The 25526-nt window shown below is 43.3% G+C and overlaps 1 protein-coding gene and 1 long non-coding RNA gene across 3 annotated transcripts in view; one reads left to right on the top strand and one right to left on the bottom strand.

Moving 5' to 3' along the window:
- The window catches only part of LOC127574874 (uncharacterized), a 460663-nt gene extending 441923 nt beyond the window's left edge, over window positions 1-18740 (top strand). For both annotated transcript variants that reach the window (XR_007956967.1, XR_007956966.1), the window contains exon 5: window positions 18341-18740. This is a non-coding gene — a long non-coding RNA (uncharacterized LOC127574874). The remainder of the gene's footprint in view (window positions 1-18340) is intronic.
- acoxl (acyl-CoA oxidase-like) overlaps window positions 1-25526 on the bottom strand; it is a 331885-nt gene that overhangs the window by 37307 nt on the left and 269052 nt on the right. Inside the window, 2 exon segments of the mRNA XM_052024328.1 lie at window positions 11843-11930; window positions 18785-18896. Coding sequence (XP_051880288.1) covers window positions 11843-11930; window positions 18785-18896 — 200 coding nt within the window.

Genomic DNA, 25526 nt, shown 5'->3' with positions numbered 1-25526 from the left:
AAGCAGAACTACTGTTGCATGCAAATGCACATTTTTTAAAGCTTTTTTTTACTTGTGTGGGTGGCTAAAAGGAGAGAAAAGGTTATCTGCTACCTACAGAAAATAGTGACAGACAATACTGTCTGACCCACATCATTTAAATTTGTTAGGAACTTTACACAAATATTCATACTTTTAAAAATGATTTTGGCACTCACTGCACAGCACACTGCGGAATGGATAGTACTTGCAATGAGCATATTTTCAGTAACCCCAAGATATTGACAATATTCTTACATTGGGCTGTGCTGTACCACCTATCCACTCATAAAAAAATTTCTGTGGAGAAACACCTTTGACCACAAGTCAATCAGGCGGGTTTGCACCAATTATCTTGGAGAGCTTGCAGGAGAAGATGTTGGCTCCTGTGTGATGGTTCCCTGAGCAGACTGTCAAAGTCATTTGGCAGAATGCCCCATCTTGAGAACTCTCAAACAAGCACCATGACCTCACTTGGCTGGCGGTGAGAAGGGACCTCTTTGTCGGATCATTCATGTAGAGCCAGAGTCTCAATCTCACCACACACTGCCTTCAAAGTGGCTGCGGTGTGGATGAAATGGTCATCCACCTCCTTGTGAACTGTGTGTTTGCCAATATGGTCTGGAAAGGGATGTAGTGGTATTTGCTAAGCTTCATCCAGAGCAGCTGTGTAACACGGGATTCTGTGGTCTACAAGCTGCTCCCAGTGATGCATACTGCTGCTAGAAGATCACAAGCTCGGTGAAAGACGCATTTTGGTCTGCATGAAACTTGGTGGTTTGCAAGTGGAGATGTCAGCGAGTGAATGCTGCCAGCTAGAACAATCTAAGGCGCAGGGGTACATGCTGAGTAATGTAATGAAGTCTCGGAGCAGTCACTACGAAGGCTCTGTGGTGAAAGAGCACAGTCTATATTCTTGCTGGTACTGGACACTAAAGGGATGAACCTGAGTAATGGCTTCTCAAACGTTTCATAAATACAATGCTTAAGGATGTAACAATGGAGACATGGATCTATTGTAAGTGAATGTATTGAATTGCTTGTTATTGTCAATGAAGATAATCACAGGTCCCTATTGTAGTAGTGCATATATGTGAATAAGGACTATTTCTGGAAAAAGACTATTCTTATTATATTGTTATCCACTGTACATGGCATCACTGATAGACTGAACAGCACATAAGTTTTCATCAACGGTTGTGTTCCCCCTGCCTGCTGTCATGGTTGGAACATACTGTAGAATGATCTCCAGTACTTTCTAAAAAGTAACAGGACCTTCGGAGCAAAAGTATTCTTGTTTTGCTGAGGATCATTTACCATGACCTATGTTGTTCCACATATATTATAATATATTGTTCCATATTCTAAATAGTATTTGCAGCACTAGTTTTTTATTTAACTTTGCACAAATTGTCTGTGTCAACATAGAAAAAGAATTTAACATGACTAACATCAGATAATAAGAATCGATAAATGATGATTACTTTCACAATTTTTCCTCATCGTTTCTTTGATGATGCAGTCTGAATATTAAACACGCTTGGATGACATCACCCTTGACGCTATTTGAGGTGGTAGGGAGGTAGTGTTGTTGTTAATTCTTATCTTAAGTTGGTAAAATGGTGTATTGTCACAGTGAAAAACTTGTCTTGCATACTGTCCATACAGATCAATTCATTGCAACAGTGCATTGATGTAGTGCAAGGTGAAACAATAACACAATGCAGAATAAAGTGTTACAGTTACCAGAGAAAGTGTTTGGCCTTTGGAAAGAGAAAGGCCCACTGTGATAAGACTCTTGAACGGTTCCCATATACGATGAGATGGACTCTGACCTCACAATCTACCTTGTTGTGACCTTACACCTTATTGTCTGCCTGCACTGCACTTTCTCTGTAGCTGTGACACTTTACTCTGTACTGTTATTGTTTTTACCTGTATTACCTCAGTATACTCTGTACTAACTCAATGTAACTGCACTGTATAATGAATTGACCTGTACGATCGGTATGCAAGACAAGTTTTTCACTGTACCTCAGTACAAGCGACAATAATAAATCAATACCAGTACCAAGTGCAGTGAAAAGAACATTATTAGTAATTCTTAGAGACACAGAATTTAGATTTAAAAGAGTATATAATAGGTTATAATAGTAGATTTGCAGAGAGCAGCTTACAACAAGTCACCACACTCCAGTGCCATCAAAGCTGCTATTGATGATGAAATAACAATGAAGTTAATAACACTCATGGTTTGTTACATGAAAACTCATACCTCCATTTCAATATTCCAGGGTGGCGCAGTGGAGCTGCTGCCTCAGAGCTTCTGCAGTGCTGTCTGTGTGGAGTTTGCATGTCCTCCCTGTGACCACGTGGGATTCCTCCGGGTGCTCCAGTTTCATAGAGTCACAGAGAGGTACAGCGCAGAGACAGGCCCTTCAGCCCAACGAGTCCACACCAACTGTCAAGCACCCATTTACACTAATCCTACATTCATCCTATTTTGTTATTCTCCCCAAATTCTACCACTCACCTACACACTAGGGGCAACTCACAGTGGGCAACTGACCTACCAACCCGCACATCTTTGGGATGTGGGAGGAAACCAGAGTACCTGGAAGAAACCCACAATTTCCTTCCACATCCCAGAAGTGTGTGTTTTGGGAGGTTAATTGACCACTTGTAAATTTTCCCTTGTGTGTGGGTGAATGGTAGAATCTGGGGAAGTGGGGGTCTTTGAAGGGAATGTGTGGAGAATAAAATGGGTTAGAACAGGACTAGTATAAAGAAGGGGTGTTTGATGGTCAGCATGGACTCGGTGGGGTGAAGGGCCTTTTTCCATGCTTTAGCACTCTATGACTATAACATCTGCATGTAGTATTACATGCAGAAATCAGGAAGTTGGTGTCTGAAATACCCTGCTCCTCCAAAGGCTTGTGATAATAGTGTCCTATTGAAGGTAACTGGGGGAAGAAACCACAGGTGATATGTGGCTGAACTTTTTACACAGATTAGGTTCTGAAATGCATTGCTGTGGACTGCAGAGTTGGTGGGGGGGGGGGGGGGGTGGGCGGGGTCAGGTGTTGCTATGCTAATGAAGGCAGATTCGATCAGGGAACTGGATAGGTACTCAATAGGAAAGAAAATGCAAGGTTATGGGGAGAGGGTGTGGGAGTAGGACTAGCCCGTTTGCTCTTGCACTGAATTTATATGGACTCAATGACCTGAGTAACCTCATTCCGTGCTATAACCTTTCTTTGATTCTGAGGTTCACTGATAGAATCGCCACCGAAACACAGTGAATGGTGTACAAAATCTATCTCACAGATAAAGCTTAAACTCCACAGAGAAAGTTAGGGTATTCCAATTTCAATTTTAATTTTTACTTATTTGCAAACAACCTTTAAATTATCTTTTAAATTGCAGTCTCATTCCCTTAGATTTTATTTATTGCAGGGAGAGTTAAAAAAAACATCTTTTTCTTTGTCTCTTTCAGCTCCCATTTTCCTCTCCTTCTGTGTCGCTTTCAGTATCTTACCTGGTATTGATTGGAGGGGTTACAGTTCCAAAATATCTCCTGAATTATGAGAATGTTGCCAGGACTTGAGGGCCTGAGTTATAGGGAGAGGTTGGGCAGGTTAGGACTTTGTTCCTTAGAGCATAGGAGACTGAGGGGTGATGATGTAAAGGTGCATAAAATCATGAGGGGCAAAGATTGGGTGAATGCATATAGTCTTTTTCCCAGGGAAAGGGAACCAAAAACTAGAGGGCATCATTTTAAGGTGAGAGGAGAAAGGTTTAAAAGGCTAAATGCAGGCAAATGGATAAATTGGTAAATTGGTTTATTATTGTCACATGTGCCGAGGTACAGTGAAAAACCTGTCTTGTGTACCGTCCATACAGATCATTTCATTACAACAGTGCATTGAAGTAGTACAAGGTAAACAATAACAGAACGCAAAATAAAGTGTTACAGTTACAGAGAAAGTGCAATGCAGGCAGACAATAAGATGCAAGGCCATAATGAGGTAGATCGTGAGGTCAAGAGTCCATATTTTGTACTAGGGGACCATTCAATAGTTTTACAACAGTGGTACATAAGCTGTTCTTGAGCCTGGTGGTACGTGCTTTCAGGCTTTTGTATTTTCTGCCTGATTGGAGGGGGAAGAAGAGGGAATGTCCAGGGTGGATGGGGTCTTTGATTATGGTGGCTGCTTTACTGAGGTAGCGAGAAGTGTAGACAAAGTCCATGGAGGGGAGGCTGGTGTCTGTGAAGTGCTGAGCTCTGTCAACAACTCTCTGCAGTTTCCTGCAGTCATGGGCAGAGCAGTTGCCATACCAAGCCGTAATGTATCCAGATAGGATGGTTTCTACAGTGTATCGATAAAAATTGGTGTCAAGGGGACATGCCAAATTTCTTTAGCCTCCAGAGGAAGCGGAGGCACTGGTGCGCTTTCTTGTCTGTGGTGTCAATGCGGTCGGACCAGGACAGGCTATTGGTAATGTTCACCCCTTGGAACTTGAAGCTCTCAACACTCTCGACCTCAGCACTGTTGATGTAAACAAGAGTGTGTGCACCACCCCCCCCCACTCCCCCCCCCTTCCTGAAGTCAATGACTAACTCTTTTGTTTCACTGACATTGAGGGAAAGGTTGTTGTCATGGCACCATGTCACTAAGCTCTTTATCTCCTTCCTGTACTCTGACTCATCATTATTTGAGATTCGGGCCCCTACAATAGTATCATCTACAAATCTGCAAATTTGTAGATGGCATAGCTTAGTTGGGCACCTTGTTCAGCATGGATGAGTTGGGCCGAAGGGCCTGTTTCTGTGCTGTATGACTCTATGACTCTGCAAATGGCTGAGCTGACACAAGGGGTTCCAATAGCCTGGCCCTGCTATTTCTTTTGATCTCGCATTTTAATAAGCAGTCAGCCATTTGGGATTCAGAAGAGAGGAATTTTTTCCACCCAGAGGGTGGTGAATCTTTGGAATTCTCCACCCATCAGGGGTGTAGAGATTTCATTACTGAGTATATTCAAAACGGAGATCAATGAATTTTTTAGATATTAAAGAATCGAGAGATGTGGGGTTAGTACAACAAAGTGGTACTAAGCTAAAAGATCAGCCAGGAACTCAGTGAATGGTGAAGTAGGGATAATGGGCAGAATGGACTACTCCTGTTTCTATTTTTCTCCCATGGGTATAAAAGCAATAATCTGACAGCTTCTGCTTCAGACTCTCCTTTGCTCATTAATGATTCTTCAATTAGATTGGTTAAAAGATACATACACACCTAGGGCCCAGTTCTCTATGGTGTTAGTGTAAAAAAAACCCTATTGTAAGTCCCTAGGCAAATGAAGTGTAGTAAACAACTGGCATTATTAATTCACCAATGAGATAAAAACCTGCTTCAGTGCTGAAGGAGGAAGGAATTGCTGACGAATATATTACACGCCCCCGTGTCGGTTTTCTACAAGTTTTTGGCATCAAACTCATGGAAAGATCTGCAAATTTCAACATCCTGAAAATTCAACAAACTTGTTTTCTCACTTCCCCAGTTCTGATGCTGGGCTTGTCACCTGAAACTTTGACTCTGTTTCTCTTTCCATGGATGCTGCTTGACCTGCTGAGTGGTTTCAGCATTTTCTGTTGTGGTTTATGATATTCTATTTGAAAGTGAGGAGGATGAGGGGAGGGTCATTGAGGTGTATGACTATGAGGGGTCTAAACAGAGTAAGTAGGAAGGACCTCTTTCCTTTAGCAGAGAGGTTGCAGATTTAAAGTAATTGGCAGAAGAATTAGAGGGGAGATGAGAAAATACACTGTATTCTGCATTCTGTTACTGATTTCCTCTTTGTATTATCTCGATGTACTTATGCATGGGATGACCTGTCTGGATGGCATACAAACAAAGCTTTTCACTGTATCTCGGTACATGTGACAAGAATAAACGTATTACCAACTATTAGAGGTAAGGGTCTGAAAAGAGTGGTAGAAGCAGAAAACCCACACCGTAACTGAGAGGTACTTGGATGTGTGGATGAAGAGCTATGAGCTATAGGATTGTGGTCCCAGCACTGGAAGTTGGGATCAGGCTCTTTCTCTACCAGCATTGACACCATGGGCCCCTTTTGCATTGTGACTTCTCTGTGATTCTCTTTTATTTTGTTTCTGGGATTAATTATAAATAAATGAATCTCATCTGTATTCATGAAGTAGAAGGAGTGTAGTGTGGTGAAAAGAATCAGGGAAGGGAGCAGTGAAATTCTAGAATAAATTACCATCAAAAAGGATTATTGGATACAAAACAACACAAGAACTCAAGTGGGTTGAGCAGCATCTGCAGAGGCAAAAGGTGTAAGTCAATGTTTTGGTTCAAAACCCTGCATCAGGACTGATAGAGAGAGGAAAGGTTGCCTGTGTATAGCAGTATGTAGAGGTGGGACAGAGGCTGGTAGGTGATAGGTGGAACCAGATTGGGAGAGGATGATGGGCAGATGGAAGCAGGTGGGGGAACAGGGTGGGAGAGGTGAGCAAAGGGAGAGAAAAACTAGGTGGAGGGGTGAGTGTGTGCGTGGGAGTATTGGAGATTTTAGTGGGCTTAAAAAGGGATAAATCCCCAGGACCTGAAGAGATTTTGCAATATACAGAACTACAGACAAAGTGACAAGAAGCGAAATTAACCTTAGTGGTTCTTTTGCAGATGGTATGGACCCGAAAGGCTGAATGGCCTCCCTCTATGCCATAAACTTCAATGATATTGTATTCTCCCACTTATGATTATCTGACACGTTGCATGTTATGGAGGGTAAGGGAGGAGATTGCTGGGCAAATTTTAATCAAACGCAGAAATTAATCAGAGGTAATCAGCATAACTTTCTTAAGGGAAAATCCTATCTGGCCAATTTGAATTTTTTTGGAAAGGTAACATTGTGTATTAAGAGGGCAGTCTGGTTGATGTACTCTACATAGATTTCAACAAGGCCTTTAACAAGGTCCCACATGGGAGGCTGGTTCAAAAGATTAGAGCCCATGGGATTCTGGACAAGTTGGCAAACCGGATCCAAAATTGGTTGGGTAATAGGAGACAGAGGATGATGGTGTCGAGTTATTTTTGTTATTGGAAGCCTTTGATCAGTAGTGTGCCATGGAGATTGTTGCTAGGACTGTTACTGTTTGCTATGTATATTAATGATTTGGATGTGAATGTAGCAGATTTAATTAGTCTAACATGAAAGTTGCTGGTATTGTTGATTGTGAGAGGGATAGTTGTAGCCAATAGGGTGATACTGATGAGTTGGTAAGATGACCAGAGCAAAGGAGAATGGAATTTAATCCTGATAAGTGTGAGATGATGCATATTAGAAGAATTAATATGACTAGGACATATACAAAGAATGATAAAGCCATTGGGAGTATTGAGGAACAAAGGGACCTTGGTGTACAAGTCTAAGGACTCCTGAAGGTGGCAGCACAGATAGAAAAGGTGGTGAAGAAGACACATAGGATACTTGCCTTCATTAGCTAGAACATAGCTATAGAAAAAGGGAGTTATGGAACAACTTCCTACAACATTGGTTGGGCTGGAGTACTGTGTGCTGTTCTGGTCAGCATGCTATAAGAAGGAAATGATTGCACTGGAGACGGTGTGGAGGAGATTCGCCAGGATGTTGTCTGGGTTGGAACATTTCAGTTATGAGGAGAGACTGGATTGGCTGGATTTGTTTTCCTTCAAGAGGAGGAGAGTAAATGGGGGAATCTGATAGAGGTGCATAAAATTGTGGGGAGAGAGATGGGTAGAGACTGAGAAACTTTATCTTTAGCAGAGATATCGGCCCCAATATCTTCAGTCTCCATCAAAAACTCTGTTCCCTGGCCACCCACTCCTTCCTTTTCCCTGGCCACTCTCTGCAGCTGCAACCACACTGCTGCTAACCACTGTGCCACTTTTGACAAAGATGAACTCTGAACCTTACACCATCATTAAAACATTTCACAACTTGATGGGTGGATGCTGTAGGTTAAGGAGGAAGGACTATATTTAAGGTTAGTTTTGCACCAAGTCCTGCTAACACATTATCCCTGCAGTTTCTGACTCTGGAAACCCAGTAAGCAACGACTCGTGTTTGTAGTGGTAAGTGGAACACTTTACAGCGCCAGCGGCCTGGGTTCAAATCCGGCCACTGTCTGTAAGGACTTTGTACATTCTCCCCTTGTCTGTGTGGGTTTCCTCCAGGTGCTCCGGTTTCCTCCCACATTCCAAAGATGTACGGGTTAGGAAGTTGTGGGCATGCTACGTTGGCGCCGGAAGCATGGCGACACTTGTGGGCTGCCCCCATAACACTCTACGCAACAGATGTATTTCACTGTGTGTTTCGACGTATATGCGACTAATAAAGAAACCTTATCTTATCTTTTCCAATCCCTCCACATCCCCTGCCATCACTAACTTTGTGAATTATTTCAGGTCTTCAGCCTTCTGAAATATCTGCTCTCCTAAACTTCTCACCTCTATTTTCATATTTAACCACTCCACCAATTGCAAAACTACCTTCAGCTACAGAGGTCCTGGGAATCTTAATAACCCCCCAAAGCCTCTCTACCTCTCAACCCTCCTTCATCATGCTCCTTGAAAGCTACTTCCTTGATTAAATTTGTGGTGCCGCACCATAACACCTTCCTATGTGGCTTGGTGCCAACAGTTTGCTGATACTGCTCCTTCGAAGCACCTTGGGAACATATTGCTATGTTAAAGGTGCTATACAAATATACTTTGCAGTTGTCGGCTGACGAGTAGTGGGCGAGGTGCAAGAGGGGTTTAGTACCATATCACAGCAAGAGTCAGCAACTTCAAAGAAAGAGTAGTAGCGGAAACTAGTGAGAAAAACAAAGCAAAAAAAAATTACAAGGTCACCAAGTAAGGAGTGACATTGTTACTTGTGGAAATTAAATTCATTAACAATTCACCCAAAGGTAGATCTGCCTGAGGAAGTCCACTCATACTGACTTCTACACACAGAAACAATCATAAATCTGAACATAACATGGGCATTGGTAAGATAATGAGGACTTCAAAGAAGCAGAAACATTACCAAAACGAGTGTGTGTTAATGCAGCTGATGGCCTTTTTATCTCAAGGTTCTTTTCCATGGACTCTTTCATTTTGAAGACTGAGATTCTTTCATGAGATAACCTTCCTGGAGTGGGAGGTGGGGGGGCTCCCTTACCTAAGATGATATGTGCTTCTGTGCTTTTCTAAGGTAGCATTTCTGCACCAGCACTTGATGTACATCCAATCACATCCAATTTCATCAAAAGAAACTCAAGGATGCCTCAAAAGTCAATTTTTGATTCCTTCTCCTGAAGTGCTGAGACAATTGAACCCACCTCATCACTCTGCCAATTTAACAAAGGCTGGGATTCCTCCTGTTCCACGAATCTCAGTGTAATTGGGAGGGTTTTTATCTCAAAACTTGTTCATTTAACTTGGGGGAAGAAGTTTGAGTTCAATGAAGCTTTGGTATAATTCTCTAACTGTGTTGGAGATGTGTGAAAATAGCGGGACATAACCTAAATACACTCCTTCATGCTTTGGCCTCAAAGTTTTGTGTGATATCTGTTTAGAAACACACAGCAAAACAGTGTGGAATTGCTTTGCTATGTTAATGAATTTTGAAAGTAATTTCATGCCTTTGCACAGGTTGTGGACTATCATGGAACAGCATAATTCAAGACACAGAAATTAAATGAACAACGAAATAGTCTTCAGGACAGTGGCCTACATAATGACTCAAGATGATATAAAATGCACCAGATTTACTTTCCTGTTGCAGATCAAGCAATTAGATTAACTGTCTGATTGTGAATGAATGTGCTCAGAATTCTTAGGGGTCAGAAGAAATGGAGTTGTTCCCAAACAAATAGTCAACACCATATGCCAAAATGTGTCATCAGCAAGCGCATCTAGCAGGCACTAGGATGTACTTCCCTCCCCCTATCCCTCCCACCCCCCCGAGTTGTATGGTCCTTTCAATTTGTTCTGAACCTTAGTGCTGTTGGAATGACACTGGGAGGTGAGAGAGATTCATTGATATCTGTCCCCATACATCATCAAATTGCTCAACAGTAGGTATATTTTCTGTTCCCAGGGACTCATACCAGGACAGACACCAATTGCAGCTGGAAGACCATCAGTGAAGTGAATCAGACCCTGTGGTCTGCCTGGATCTGCTGACATTCCAGCAGGAAGAATTATCAATGACTGAATGTTGCCCATTAGCATGCTTCAAGATTCAGGACACACTGGCTGCAGGATACACCGGAGAGAAGTGTGACCTAAGAGTCACAGAGTCATACAGCATGGAAATAGACTGTTCAGCCCAACTGGTCCATGCTGACCAAGATGCCCATCTAGGCTACTCCCATTTGCTCGTGTTTGGCCCATATCCCTGAAAACATTTCCCATCCGTGTACCTGTCCAAGTGTCTTTTAAAAGTTGTTAATGTACCTGCCTCAACCACTTCCTCTGGCAGCTCATTCAAAATACAGACCACCATCTGGGTGAAAAGTTGCTCCTATTAAATCTCTTCCCTCTCACCTTAAACCTATGCCCTCTAGTACTTGATTCCCCAACCCTGGGAAAAAGACTGTGTGCATTCACCCTATGCCCCTCATGATTTTATACACCTCTATAATCCCTCATTCTCCTATGCTCCAATGAATAAAGTCCTAGTCTGCTCAACTTTTCTCTACAGCTCAGTCCCTCACGTCTTGGCATCATCCTCGTAAATCGTTTCTGTACTCTTTCCAGCTCAATGGCATCTTTCCTATAGCAGGGTGACCAAAACTGAACACAATATTCTCTCCCACTGCTACCAGACTGCTGGACCAATCACCTCCTTCACATCCCCTTCCCAGCGGTGCTGCCACACTTTCAAACCCTTAATTCTATCTCTTCCATTAATGTCACTTCAGTATTTTTTCACTACCTCAGTTTGCACAACTATACTTTGCCCCCCCACCCCCCACCTCCCCACCAGGTTTCATCCCTTTCCTAGCGTCTTTTCCTCTCCTTACCTTTGATCCATCCCCCGGCGGATCTGCTCTCCCCTCCTCCCCTGCACCTGCCTATCACTATCTCTTCCCTGCATCTATCTATCACCAGCCTGTGCCCACCCTGCCTCCCCTCTTTTGTCCACCTATCACTGCTCTGCTTTTCCCTCCTATATTCCTCTTTCCCTATCTTCAATCCTGAAGGGTCCTGACCTGAAACGTTGACCGCCTGCTTTTCTCCACGGATGCTGCCTGGCCTGCTGAGTTCCTCCAAGATCATCGTGTTTTTCATCAAGATGCCCGCATCTGCAGTCCTTTGTTTCTCAGCTATACTTTGCACCAGTTTTGCACCTGTCACTGTATTTATTATTACCATGTGTGCCGTTTACTCTGTGAGCTTCATGCAAGCAAGGAATTTCATTGCACCCTGGTGTACATGACAATAATCTAATCTGAATCTGAATGGTGTGAGATTAGAGTCTAGTGGAACAAGAGATCAGACTGGGTTTGACTATAAAGATTGGACAAAGCTCTGACGCTCTATATGGAGTGATATCTTACCCTGTGTCACAGGTAAGGTTCACATTGAAGTTCAGCTGTAAAATCCTTCAGGAATGGCAAGAGTGAATCAGAGATTAAGGCAAATGATTAATCAGGGCTGGGCCCACATATCTCTCGTTGGCAGCTTGTGTGCCTGAGTGGTGTGCAATGCCTGAAAACCAAAGGATGAGAAACAATGATATCAATTAAATAGAAATTCCCACTGACCTCGATGAATGTGTGCCAAAGCAAGGCAAGTAACGTGGTGGAGGCATGAGTTCCATGCACTGAAGGGTTCCTCTTTATTTTTCATTACCTAAGAAAAGGAGCACATTAACAATCAACAAAAAAAATTAACACAGTTCTCTGTAAAATACCCAGTGTTCAGAAGTAAAATGTTAGCTGTCCATTACCTTCAGTGCATTGATGCATTTTCGCGACTCTGGCAAGAAGGGACTCGGAGAGAGCATGGAGAAGTTAGGGAAGGTCTTGATCGTGAGGCGCAATATGTATCAGTGAGTCAGGGACCACGGGAGTAGGTGATTTCGTGTGGGACACAGCCACAGTTGGGTGAGGGGAGTAGGAGATCAAAGGTCAGGGGCTGGGAGAGGTCAGGTCAGCCATCTTTGGGATCTGAGATCATGGAAGAGTTGATAGCTATGGGTGGTGTGGGAGGTGATCAGTGATGCCAAGAGAAGCCAGTGATGGGAAAGGTGAGCTGATGATTGCATGGCGATGGGGGTTGCAGTTCCATTAAATGTCGGTAGTTAGGGATCACACAAGAAAAACAGGAGATGGAGAACTGGCAGGGGGTAGAAGGGGCAGGAGACAGATATTGCGGAGATGGGTCAAGTGATCAAAGGTTGTGAATTCAGGTAAACAGTGGCCATAGTCAAAACACTCCTGACTCACGAGCAGTGCTGTGAATGCACTTACCCCCTGGATTTGGTCCTTTTTACCTCCATTTACCCACTAGAGTTCTTAAGTCCTGAGAAATCTGCTGTCCAAGGGCTTAAAAAAAAGACAATCCTGTTAAAATGGGGGGCATGCAACCAATCTGCCGTTGGTGGTTGCGAATCTGTTTTAACTGACAGTGACGCACAAAATGCTGGAGGAACTCAGCGGGTCAGGCAGCATCGATGGAGGGAAATGAACAGTCGACGTTTCGAGCCGAGACCCTTCATTAGCACTTGAAAGCAAGAGGGCGGAAGCCAGAATAAAAGGGTGGGAGGAGGGGGAGGAGCACGAGCTGGCAGGTGAGTCCAGGTGAGGGGGGGAGGTAGGTAAGTGGGGGAGGGGAGGGAAGTGTGAATGATGTGAGAAGCTGGGAGGTGAGAGGTGGAAGAGGCAATCGGCAGAACAAGATGGAATCTGATAGGAGAGGACAGTGGGACCATGGAATAAAGGGAAGGAGGTGGGGAACCAGAGGGAGGAAGGTGTGGGTGATGGGCAGGTTGTGAGGGCAGGGGAGGCGACAGAGAAGGGTAAAGGGGCCAGAAGGATAATGGAAAACCAAAAGGGGGGGGTGGGGGTTAACACAGGGAGAGGTTACCAGAAGTTAGAGAAATCGATGTTGATGCTGTCAGGTTGGATACTACCAAGACGGAATACGAGGTGCTGTTCCTCTAATCTGCATTTAGCCTCAACTTAGAAGTAGAGGAGGCCATGGATAGACATGTCAGTGTGGGAATGGGAAGTGGAATTAAAATGGCTGCCCACCAGGAGATCCTGGCTGGTGTGGCAGACGGAGCGAAGGTGCTCGATGAAGCGGTCTCCTCAGTCTGGGTCCGGTCTCACCAATGTAGAGGAGGCTGCACTGGGAGCACTGGATGCAACAAATGACCCCGATGGATTCACAGGTGAAGTGCTGCCTCACCTGGAAGGACTGTTTAGGGCTCTGAATGGTGGTGAGGGAGGAGGTGTAGGGGCAGGTGTTAACAGCATGGTTGCAGGCAAAAGTACCAGGAGGGGGATTGGTGGGGAGGGATGAGCTGACAAGGCAGTCACAGAAAGAGCGATCCCTGCGGGAAGCGGAGCAGAGAGGGGAGGGGAAGATGTGCCTGGTGGTGGGATCCTGTTGGAGGTGGCGGAAGTTGTGGAGAATGATATGTAAGATATGGAGGCTCGTGGAGTGGTAGATGTGATCCCAGATATCTGACTGTGGTTGGCTTGGGGTCAGATTTAAGAGTCAGTAGTTAACAGTGGTGGTGCAGCTGTTAATAATTTCACCTGAGCCAGGACATTGTGGTGCTCTAAAGATCTGAGGACAAAAAGCTAGGTTAACACTGTCGGCGATGTTATCTTTCAGTTGAGACGTTAAACTGAGGTCATGTCCTTGACACATAAAAGAGTCCATGACACTGTTTTGAAGAGATAGGAATTATCCCTCATGTCCCAACCAATATCAATAAAAAACAGATTATCCACTCACTATCACATTGTTGTGCATGTAAACTTGCCATCGGAAAACTGGTTGCAATTTTCCTACATTATTAAATTTTAAATTAAATTTTATTTACAGTGTGGTAACAGGCCCTTTCGGCCCAATGAGTCCGCGCCGCCCATTTTAAACCCCAAATTAACCTACCCGTACGTCTTCAGAATGTGGGAGGAAACTGGAGCACCCGGGGGAAACCCACACATACACGTTATAGCCATAACTACACTTCAAAATACATCAGTGATTGTAAAGCACTTTGCAACAATCCCTATGCCACCTCACAGAACAATCCCATGAATGCCCTACCCCACCCACCTCATGTAACCTATTCCCTCACATGTCCATCAATTCCACCCCAAGTTCTTTTATCAACACTTACCATGCACCTACACTAGGGATAATTTACGATAGCCTATTATCCCACCAACCAGTAGCCAATTAACCCACCAACCAGTACCTGATGAAAAGAGGGAGAACGCGCGAAATCCTTGCAGACGGCACCGAAGGTAGGATTGAGCTCATGTTGCTGAAGCTGAGAGGCACTATATGGGGAAGACTGAACAAGTGAATGAAAGCCTTCCTTCCCTTTCAAAGTTTTGTGCATAGTATTTTCTTCTTGTGTTACATTTTTAAGAACACCATCTCTATTGCACTATGCCAATAATACCTTGTTGCTAAGACCCTAAAGAAGTTTGAACAAAAATTTGGAAGAAATTGCAGCTGAGCTTGCAGACAAGATGGACAAAATTGTGGAAGAGTAATATTGACTTTGTGTTCATTGCTGTAGTTCTCAAAAGTCAGTGGGCACTTTAGTTTCTGGGGGAAAATAAACTTCAATAACGTGAAGCAAAAAAACAAGCTCCTGGAGGAACACAGTCCATTTCCCTCCACAGATGCTGCCTGATGCACTCAGTTCCTCTACCAGCTCACTTTTTGCTCCAGATCTGCAGTCCCTTGTGTCTTTAATTACTTAAGCATTTGTTATACTTTTAAAAAATATCTTTGTTTTTCTCGTAATGGTTTTGGCTATGGTGCCAACTAGCTTCCAGATATTTGGTTCTTTCCCTTCTTCAGTATTTCATTTCATTTCACATGTCAATGTGTGATTATTACTTTCATTTGAAACAAAAACAGAAAATGCTGGTAATACTCAACAGGTCAGGTCGCATCTGTGGGAAGAGTATTTCCATCATTTTCTCTTTTTGTTTCAGATTTCCAACATCTGCAGTTTTTCTTTGATTTTCACTTGCTTTTACTTTTATTTTTTGGTTACCAGCCAAACAAAATTCAGCCCACATAGTTTTGAAATTAAAAATTTATATCGGGGAGTGGATCAGAAACACATGGTCAGGAATTAGTAGCTGCTTTAACACATACAGCTGTGTTACAACACTTAAGAAATGAATGGGTTAAAATTAAAACAAAATCTCCAAATTGAATAACATCTGCATCTCAGGTTCTGTAAATTACAAAGTTCAAACTGCTCATTAACACAATATTCTGCAATGATGATTCATTAAAAAGGGACTTTTATTTATTTAAGAGAGAAACAAGAGACTGTAGATGCTGGAAATCAGCCTGACCCACTGAGTTCCTTCAGCTTTTTGTGTGTTGCTTTTATTTATTTAACATTTTTTGCAATCAGAATATCCCAAAGCACTTTACTGAAGGAAATGCAGTAGCCAGGTTCTGCACATTAACAAGCCATGAACAATGTGATAATGAGCAGCTAATCTGTTTCAGCGATTGAGGGATAAATATTAGCCAGGAACTTTGAGATGCCTATTCTTCTTTGATAAAATGGCTTTTCCATCCGAAAAATCAAATGAGGCTTGGTTTAACATCTTATGTGAAGGACGAGCCATCCGACAATCTAGCATTCCTTTAATGCTGCATGAAATTGTTAGCAGAAATGATTGTGTTTAAGACCCTGGATTGAGACTTGAATTCATAACCTCCTGACTGATAGGCGTGGGTCTCATTGAGCCACAGATGACACTGAACAGAGAAGACTGAAAATTAGTTATCAAGACTAACAAAGGAACTCAGTAGGTCAAACAGCTTCTGGGGGGGGGGGGGGGGGGGGGAGGGAAGGGTGGGTGAGGAATTGTCAACGTTTCGGATTGAGACCCTGCAAATCAGCTTTTGACCCAAAACAGCAAAATTCCTTTCCCTCACAGATGCTGCTGGACCCACTGATTTCCTCCAGCAGACTGTTTCTTGCTCCAGATTCCAACAAGTCTCTTGTGTTTCCAGTTATCAGGACAGGTCACCCCATCCCCTGGCGACTATGGATACAGTTCCACCAGCATAAGCTGGTTATAGCTTGTGTTCCTGAATGAAAGTCCCTGGAATGTGAACTATTGGAACTATTAACATGTTTTTATAAAGCTCATTCATTATAACCAGCTACAATCAGAGGCAGAAGTTTGAGAGGTTTTCTATAATGATCCTGGTGTCTGCAATGTGCGTAGAACATTGTGACACAAGGTACATTTGGCCATCAGAGCTTAGTTCTCATTGCCATTGTCTGCTTGCCAATACTGAGGGACTGCCTAAGAAGGAGAAGAAAAACTTGGTGGTGTTCAGTAACACAGCAAGGAGTTCCCATAAGTTTTGAGACACAGATCTGTGAGTCACAACTATTTTAAAAATAACACAGCTCTTCTCTCTATAGTGGATGCTCAGTTAACTAGCAACTGATTTATAGGTTTATGGGTTAACTGTGTGGGGTATCAAAGGTCCATAGTGGCAATTCCAGACTTAATGAACCTATGGAGAATATAGTAAAGGTACATTAACTACAGTAAGAATTTAGTACTAACAGATTAACTAGTTAGAGTCGAATAAGTGTAGATAACTACAGTAAGATTTCGGTGATAGCGTATCCACTACAGTTGAAGTACAGTAAAAAAACAATTAAACTATTCAAGCATTTATAAGGTAGTATAGCATCCTAGAATGACAAACTGTACTGTAAATATGAAAATGTTGGAAATAGGCAGCAGGTCAGGCAGCATCTATGGAAAGAGAAACAGAGTTTACATTGGATGTCGAAGACCCTTCATCAGAAATAGGAAAGTTAAAAAACAAACCAGTTTTAAATTGCAAAGAGGGAGGGATGGATAGGACAAAGAGAACATCCCTGATAGGGTGAGATCAGGGTTGTTCAGGTGATGTTGAAGTTTTGAGTCATTCAGCTGTCAGATTAATAAGAGCAGTTAGAGAGAGATTAAACAAACAAAAAGGACACACTAAAGCCGTGCAATGCAGGTCAGAACTGATGCTGAAACCTGAACCCAAAAGGAGAATGCTGAAAATACCCAGCAGATCAGTTAGTGTCTGCGGAGAGAAAAAAATCTGAGTTAATATAACTGCATATATATTTGTGAACCCCTGTATAAGGAAATGAGTGGCTTTGACCATTGTAAAGAAACTTGGGGTCTTTGAGAAGCTAGAGAAACTGCCATTGTAAAACAATTTTCAAACAAGCATGCACATACAGCAAGCAATTAGGAAAGCAAACGGTATCTCTTCCTTTATTCCAAGATGATTTAAGGATAAGAGTAGAGATGTCTTGCTCTAGTTATATAGGGCACTAGTGAGACAACATCCAGATATACTGTGTAAAGATCTAGTCTCTCTGTACTACTTGTGATAGAGGGAATTGACAAAGGTTCACTAAATTGATGCCTGGGATTGCGTACATAGAGATTGAGCAGTTTAGGCCTGCATTTCCTTGAGTTTAGAAGAATGGTGATCTCTTTGAAATGTAAAAATAGGGTTTGACAAGATGGAATGGAGAGCTGGGATTTCTCCTGGCTAGCACTTCCATAACCAGGGGGTAATGGTCTCAAAATAAATGGTTGGATAGAGGTGGGAAGAAATTGCTTCATCCAGAAGGTCAGGAATTTTTGCAGGGCTGTGGATGCTCAGTTGCTCAGTGTATTCAAGTTGGAAATTGGTAGATCTTTAAATATTAAGAGAATCAATGGATTTGGGGTTAGTGCAGGAAAGTCATACCAAGGTAAATCATCAGCCGTATTTTTCTGATTGGCAGAGCAGGCATGAGGGGCCAAATAGCCTAATCCTGCTTCTATTTCTTACGTAATGATGAGTGAATATTTTAAGAGCTGATAAACTCTGTATTGTGCAATATCTTTGATGCCCTTTAATGTGTTTTAATGTGTTTTTAATTATCCATTGAGTCATATTGTTCCATTATCCTGGTTAATTAAATGTTGACTAAAGTTATTCTGACATTATTTTTCTCTCCCTTTCTTTAGGTCTCCTCCCTCCAGATCACAGCAGCATTGTTGTCTGTCCAATGAGGAATATGATAAGCCTGCTTTTGAGCCTCTTATCGTGCTTCTACGTATCTGATCACAAGAAGGCAGGCAAGGAGAATTCACCTTCCCATTCAAGAGCACATTTCCTTTTGAGATGAATTTTTAACCAGTCTCCTATCTGTTGGCTTTGATTTTGTCAATGGTTATCATGTGTAAGTTATGCATAATTTATTTAAATTTAAGTTTATGTTAACTTGTGTTTATCCTCGTCTTGTAATGTAGTGTGCTTCTACCAAAAGCTGATTTTCATGGCATTTATACCCTGCTTATGTATGCCTATGACGACAATACACTTGAACTTGATCTGGAAATGGGAAAATGAGCTCATGAGCAACAATAAAATTATTAGCAACCAATGATCTCACTGGATTCTGGCTTTACCTTGCTGTGGAGTCTAGCTGCCAAGCTGCGTTGAAGCACCCTCTCTCGATAATTCAGCGCTTTCAGTAAGAAGCTCAGGCTGCCCACTGTGTCTGTATTGAACGCGAGGACACTATTGGGAAATTAATGAATGCACAGTGAAGTGTCTCTCAACATTTAAAACAATAGTAACATTGCTTGTTTTAAGTGTTAAGAAATCAAAACTACAATTTCACTAAATTAACGTGTCTACACAGGACTAACAGACTAAAAGCATCCACTGCAGTCCATCTCGCCAGTTCCAAAGTTTAATGAATTACAAATATGAACTGCAAATATTATCCACTGCACTCCAGTATACACTGCTCTATATTTTAATAACTATATTTAAATTGTTAGCTCATTTTTCTTTCTTGTAAATGTACTCAAAGTCTGCAGTTCCAGAAATTAATAAAACGCCCACCAACATTCCATTTATCTTCTCTATTTCCCTTTCTACAACAGGCCCCAATTTCAGTGGAAACTACACACGGGGACCCCCATGCTGTTCAAGCAGAGCAAGCCATGTCCTGGTATGGCAGCCCACTGAGGTCAGCAGATAGCTGCCCGTTGCCAGTATGATCTTTAGCCGACTTTAGTTCTCCTCCGGATCCCTGGCCAATTTTACTCTGATCTCCGAGCAAAAAAAGAGGCTCATTATTGTAGAAAATTAGAGAATTTAGTAGGGTTCAGTCTCACAGACTATTAAGGGTAGTGTACAAGTCTTCGAAAAATGCATATAATTTTATACTATGAGATGCACATAGAAGCCAAATGGTAGAGACAAGTCCACATAAAATCACAATGGCTGGGTACAGTGTGGATTTCTGCAATGTGGGAAGTATCTTGAGGTTTTAGAAAAGATATGTGAACATATGAATTTGGACCTCCACGTTCCCATCTACCTGCAGTAACCTTTCACACCCTTGCTTGTCCAAAACCTATCTACTTAAATAAATCTATTACTTTATTTTAATGTTGTTGGTGGAATTATTTTCTACCTCTCATTGTTCTGTGCATTTTTATTAAGCTTAGTTCCTGCAAATTGAGAGAAGGCTTATGAGACTAACATCTGGAACGAGACAGGTGTCTTATGAGCAAAAGTGCACAACTTGGACTTGTAGCTGCTTAAGTTAAGAAGAGTGAGAGAGGATTTGATTAAAACATGGATTCTCAGGGATCTTTACAGAATGGATGTGGAGAAGATGTATCTTTTTAAGGGAGAATCTGTAACAATGGGTCACAGCTTAAAAATAAGGTGCCAGCCATTTAAGATAGACATGAGCTAAGATTTTTTTACTCCCTGAGTCATGAATCTTTGGTACTCTGTCCTCAAAGGGTGGTGGAAATAGAGTCTGAATAATTTTAAGGCAGAGGTAGATAGATTCTTGATAAACAAGGGAGTGAAAGATCACTGCGGATAGACAGAATGCAGAGCTGAAGTTATAATCACTTTACTCAATGGTGGAGCAGGCTTGAGAGGCCAACTGGCCTATTCCAGATCATATGGTTTGTATACACACATATTTAATGCTCCTGAGTATGGAGTAACACCTCAACAAATGAATACAGTTGTTGAAGGGTCAAGAACAAGTGGTCTTGGATACAAGATTAAGAGCTTTAAAGAAAGAAAGAACTGCATGTTTAAGCATCTTTCACTATCCTGGGATGTCCTAAGGTCCTAAGTGAAACAGTTTTGAAATGTACTCCCTGTTGTAAGGTGAAGAAGGGGTATTGCCATTATTTCAGTAAAGTGGCACTGAGGAAAAAGAGCAGCAAATGTGAGGGATTAAACAGCCTACTTCTGCTTCTGTTTCGTATGCTCTTATGTAACACTGCTACATGTAGGACACTGGTGACTACATCACAAGTGGTCAACTACTGAACTGTTCTCACAAAGTCTAATTTCAGGAAGGGAACACAGAGGTCTGCACACTTAAAATGAGCCATGTGTATGGAACATTGGATTAAGTTGGTAAATTGGTTTATTATTGTCACATGTACCGAGGTGTAGTGAAAAACTTTGTTTTGCATGCCTTCCATACAGACCACTTCATCACATAGTGCATTGACAGAATGTAGAATATTGCGTTACAGTTACAGAGAAAGTGCAGTGCAGGCAGACAATAAGATGCAAGACCATGACAACATATATTGTGAGGTCAAGAGTCTGTCTTATTGGTATTGGTTTATTATTGTCACTTGTACAGTGAAAAACTTGTCTTGCATACCATTCGTACAGATCGATTCATTACACAGTGCATTGAGGTAGTACAGAGTGCATTGTACTAGAGATCTGTTCAATAGTCTTATTACAGTGGGATAGAAGCTGTCCTTGAGCCTGGTGGTGCATGCTTTCAGGCTTTTGTATCTTCAGCCTGATGAGAGGGGGGAGAAGAGAGAATGTCCAGGGTGGGAGGGGCCCAACATAATCAAACTACCAATGAGACACCAAATGATTGTAAAGCAACACATCTAACATGCCTGTCTCTTAATGTGCCTCATACATCTCTTTTAAAAATCAGTTTTGTCAGACATTAAGATAGACCATTCCTTTTTATAACAGGCACAGCCAGCTCTCTGCTGTGAATGTGGGAGTACTGCAGTTACTGTTTAATGCACATCCAGCTGATGGTGAGAGATCTGGCCTCCCTATATCCTTAACCCTTCAAAGTGGAAACTCTTATCGGTGTATGATTATTTCACTGATTTAAGGAGATTGGTTTTAGTGAGGTAAAATCAAGAGGGTGGAAGGAGTACTCTTCTTTTGAATGAGTTGCTATGGCGTGTGCTGTCTGAATGGGTAGTGAAAGCAGATTGCAACCATCAAATGCAACCATCAAAAGTCCTCTGGATAAAAACAGAAGGGGAGAAATCTGTAGGGCAACAGGGAAAATGCAGGGGAATGGGTCTAACTGGATGGAGGAGAACCAGCACACAGTTGATGGGCCAAATGGCTTTCTTTATACTCTGTGATTCCGTGGTCATGTCTACTTCTTTCTGTGGGTTTCTACATGGCAAAGGAACACAGGGAGTCCAACAAAACTCAGTGGACCATAAGATTATAAGACATAGGAGCAGAATTAGGCCATTGGCCCATCAAGTTTGCTCTGCCATTTGATCATGGCTGATTTTTTCTTCAACCCCATCTCCTGCCTCTGTCCATAACCTTTAACCCTCTAAACAATCAAGAATTTATCAATCTCTGCCCCAACTACACCCAATGACTTGGCCTCCACAGCCGTCTGTGGCAACAAGTTCCACAGCTTCACCATCCACTGGCTGAAGAAATTCCTCCTCATCTCAGTTTTAAAGGGATATCCCTTTATTCTGAGGCTGTGCCCACAGATCCTAGACTCTCCTGACAAAGAGATGGAAGGAGAAAGGTGTTGAGAGGCAGATGGAGAAAAGTGGGGGAAGGGGAGGGTGAAGGTGGAGACAGTTGCTGGAGGAAGATAAGCAGGAACACAAAGGGCTTCCCAGTGCTGGACTCTGATGGGCAGGCACGGTAGTGTAGCGGTTACAGTGCCAGCGACCTGGGTTCAATTCTGGTCGCTGTCTGTAAGGAGTTTGTACGATCTCCCCGTGACTGCGTGGGTTTCCTCCGGGTGCTCCAGTTTCCCCCCACATTCCAAAGACGTGCAGGTTAGGAAGTTGTGGGCATGCTATGTTGGCGCTGGAAGTGGGGCGACACTTGTGGGCTGCCCCCAGAACACCACGCAAAAATGCATTTCGCTGTGTGTTTCGATGTACGTGTGACTAATAAAGATATCTGATCTGATGAGTAAAGGAGGTGAGAATGGGAACCATTAGGGGAGAGGTGCATGGCAGATGGAACCAGAACTAAATGGGGGAGGGGAGACCTGTGGGTGAACTGGGGTGTATAGTGGGTGGATGGAACCAGGAGGGATAGGGGGTGAAGATGGGTGAAGGGGGGCTGGGGGCAGTGTTGAGGGAAAGGGGGCAAAAATAGGACCGGGGAGGATCGGAAGGTCAAGAATCCATCTTATCGTACTAGGGGACCGTTTAATAGTCTTATCACAGTGGGATAGAAGCTGTCCTTGACCCCGGTGGTACGTGCCCTCAGGCTTTTGTATCTTCTGCCTGATGGGAGAGAGGAGAAGAGAGAATGTCCGGGCTGGGTAGGGTCTTTGATTATGTTGGCTGCTTTACTGAGGCAGCGAGAAGTGTAGACGGAGTCCATGGAGGGGAGGCTGGTTTCCGTGATGTGCTGATGGACAAGGAAATGGGCCACAGTTTTAGATGACCGAGGATAGAATGAGGGAGTTCAGTCACTGGGAACAATCTAGCCTGCCGCTGACAAAAGCATGGAAGCACAAATATAAAGCTTTGGCTGCAGTGGCCAAATGATAATCTGTCACTGAAGATGTCAGGGTGGGAGTGAAGAATCCATGAAGTACAGAAGACCTCCTGCACCCCCCCCACCCCGGCACTAACTCAGAGCACATTTAGATTTGGTTTTAATGTGAATAAGATTCTATGGAAAATGAGCTCCTTCCAAGTCTTGTGTGTCACCAAGGCTTCAAAGATAATCCTCATCCTTTGATCTTTTGTGGTGATGTTGCCCGAAAGCACAAATGTTGCAGTATTTCCGTCTGGCTCCTATCATTACCCACGTTTCTTGTTATGCATCCATACATCCTCATTTAGATGGACTTGTCTGCTGGTAAACACACATTTGAAAAGTTCCCGACAAGCAGCAAACAGAATTCCAGCAAACCAACTTCAAAAAGTTTTACCAGAATTGACTTCAGTGTTGGGAAGTGTTTCCTATCTCCTGGACCTGACTGTAAAAGCCTGCCCCACACCTCAAAAGTGAGAAGTAGCTCCATAAGTAGTTCACTAATATTGTACAACTCCCTTAGTTCAAAAAGACTAATTGCTCCTTAGCATTGCACCATAAAGCACAGTGGCGCAGCAGATAGTGTTGTTGACTTAGAGCTCCAGCCTTCTGGGTTCAGTCCTGACCAACAGTGTTGTCTTTAGAGTTTTAGCAAGTACCCCTGTAACCATATTGGTATACTATGTGTGCTCCGATTTTCTCCTATAACCCAAAGATGTGCTGGTAAATTAGTTGGCCACTGTAAATTGCCCTTAGTGCAGGTGGGTGGTAGGAGATAAGATAAGATATCTTTATTAGTCACACGTACATCAAAACAAACAGTGAAATGCATCTTTTGTGTAGAGTGTTCTGGGGCAGCCCGCAAGTGTCGCCACGCTTCTGGTGCCAGCATAGCATGCCCACAACTTCCTAACCAGTATGTCTTTGGAATGTGGGAGGAAACTGGAACACCTGGAGGAAACCCACGCAGACACACGGGGAGAATGTACAAACTCCTTACAGATAGCGGTCGGAATTGAACCCAGGTCGCTGGTGCTGTAATAGCGATACATGGGGGAATGGGAATGATGGGAGTGCTCTGAGAGTCAGCATAGACTAGACAGGCCAAGTGGCCTCCTTCCCTGTTGTAAGAAAATATGGGAAGATGAACAGTGCTTGGAGTGGGGGGGGGGGGGGGAGCAACACGTTCACCTGAGCAGTTGTTTAACACATCTCCAACAATCCTCAAGAAGCTTGACAGCACATGGGATAAAGCAGCCTCCTTGACTGCCAGCAATCCAAAATCACAGAACATTCATTCTCTTCACTACTTGTGCAACGTGGCTTCAGTGCGTGCCTTCTACAAAATGTACTGCAGTTACTCACCCACACTACCCCGACAGCACCTCCTGAACCCATAACCTCTTCCACCAAGAAGGGCAAGGGCAGCACTGCCTGCAGGTTCCCCACCAAGTGGCAGACCACCCCGACTCGGAATTATATATCGCTGGTCCTTCCTAGCCTAGGGGTCTAAGTCCTTCCCACTCAACAGCATGGTGAGGGCACCCTCACCAAAAGGACTGCAGCAACTCACCATCATCTTCTGTAGGGCATCTGGGGGTGGGCAATAAATGCTGGCCCCCACCAGCAATGTTCACCGCCTACAAGGTGGACAAAAACGAAAACATTTCTCTGGGAGTGTGGAGGGAAGATAGCCAGTATGTAGAAGTGAGAGGGAGGAGTGAGGCAGAAGCTGGTAGGTGTGGTAGGCGATAGGTGGAACCAGATGAAGCAGGGGCTGGGGAGGATGATGGGCAGATGGAGCCAGGTGGGGAATGGGATAGGAAAGGTGAACCAAAGGATCTTTTGCTTCGGATTCCAGATTCCAGTATCTTAAGTCTCTTGCGCCTCAAGTCAAATAACTATTTTGAACATGTGACTGTTAGTTGAGGACAGAATGGGAAATAGTTACGCGGTACCCTCGGTTCAATCACTGACTCCTCTCTTGCTTAAGATTTGCGTGTAGAATCATAGATACTTTATGGCACTGGAAAAGGCTATTATTTATGCCCTATTTTTTAGGGCAGGCATGGTAGCGAAGCGGTTAGCGTAACGCTATTACAGCGCCAGCAACCCGGGTTCAATTCCCACCGCTGTCAGTAAGGAGTTTGTACGTTCTCCCCGTGTCTGCGTGGGTTTCCTCCGGGTGCTCCGGTTTCCTCCCACATTCCAAAGGCGTACGGGTTAGGAAGTTGTGGGTGTGCTACGCTGGCGCCGGAAGCGTGGCGACACTTGCGGGCTGCCCCCAGAACACTCTACGCAAAAGATGCAGTTCACTGTGTGTTTTGATGTACATGTGACTAATAAAGATATCATATCTTA

Source organism: Pristis pectinata, chromosome 10 (genome assembly GCF_009764475.1).
Source record: "Pristis pectinata isolate sPriPec2 chromosome 10, sPriPec2.1.pri, whole genome shotgun sequence".
NCBI classification, from domain to species: Eukaryota; Metazoa; Chordata; class Chondrichthyes; order Rhinopristiformes; family Pristidae; genus Pristis; species Pristis pectinata.
This window is presented reverse-complemented; position numbering and strand designations above follow the sequence as displayed.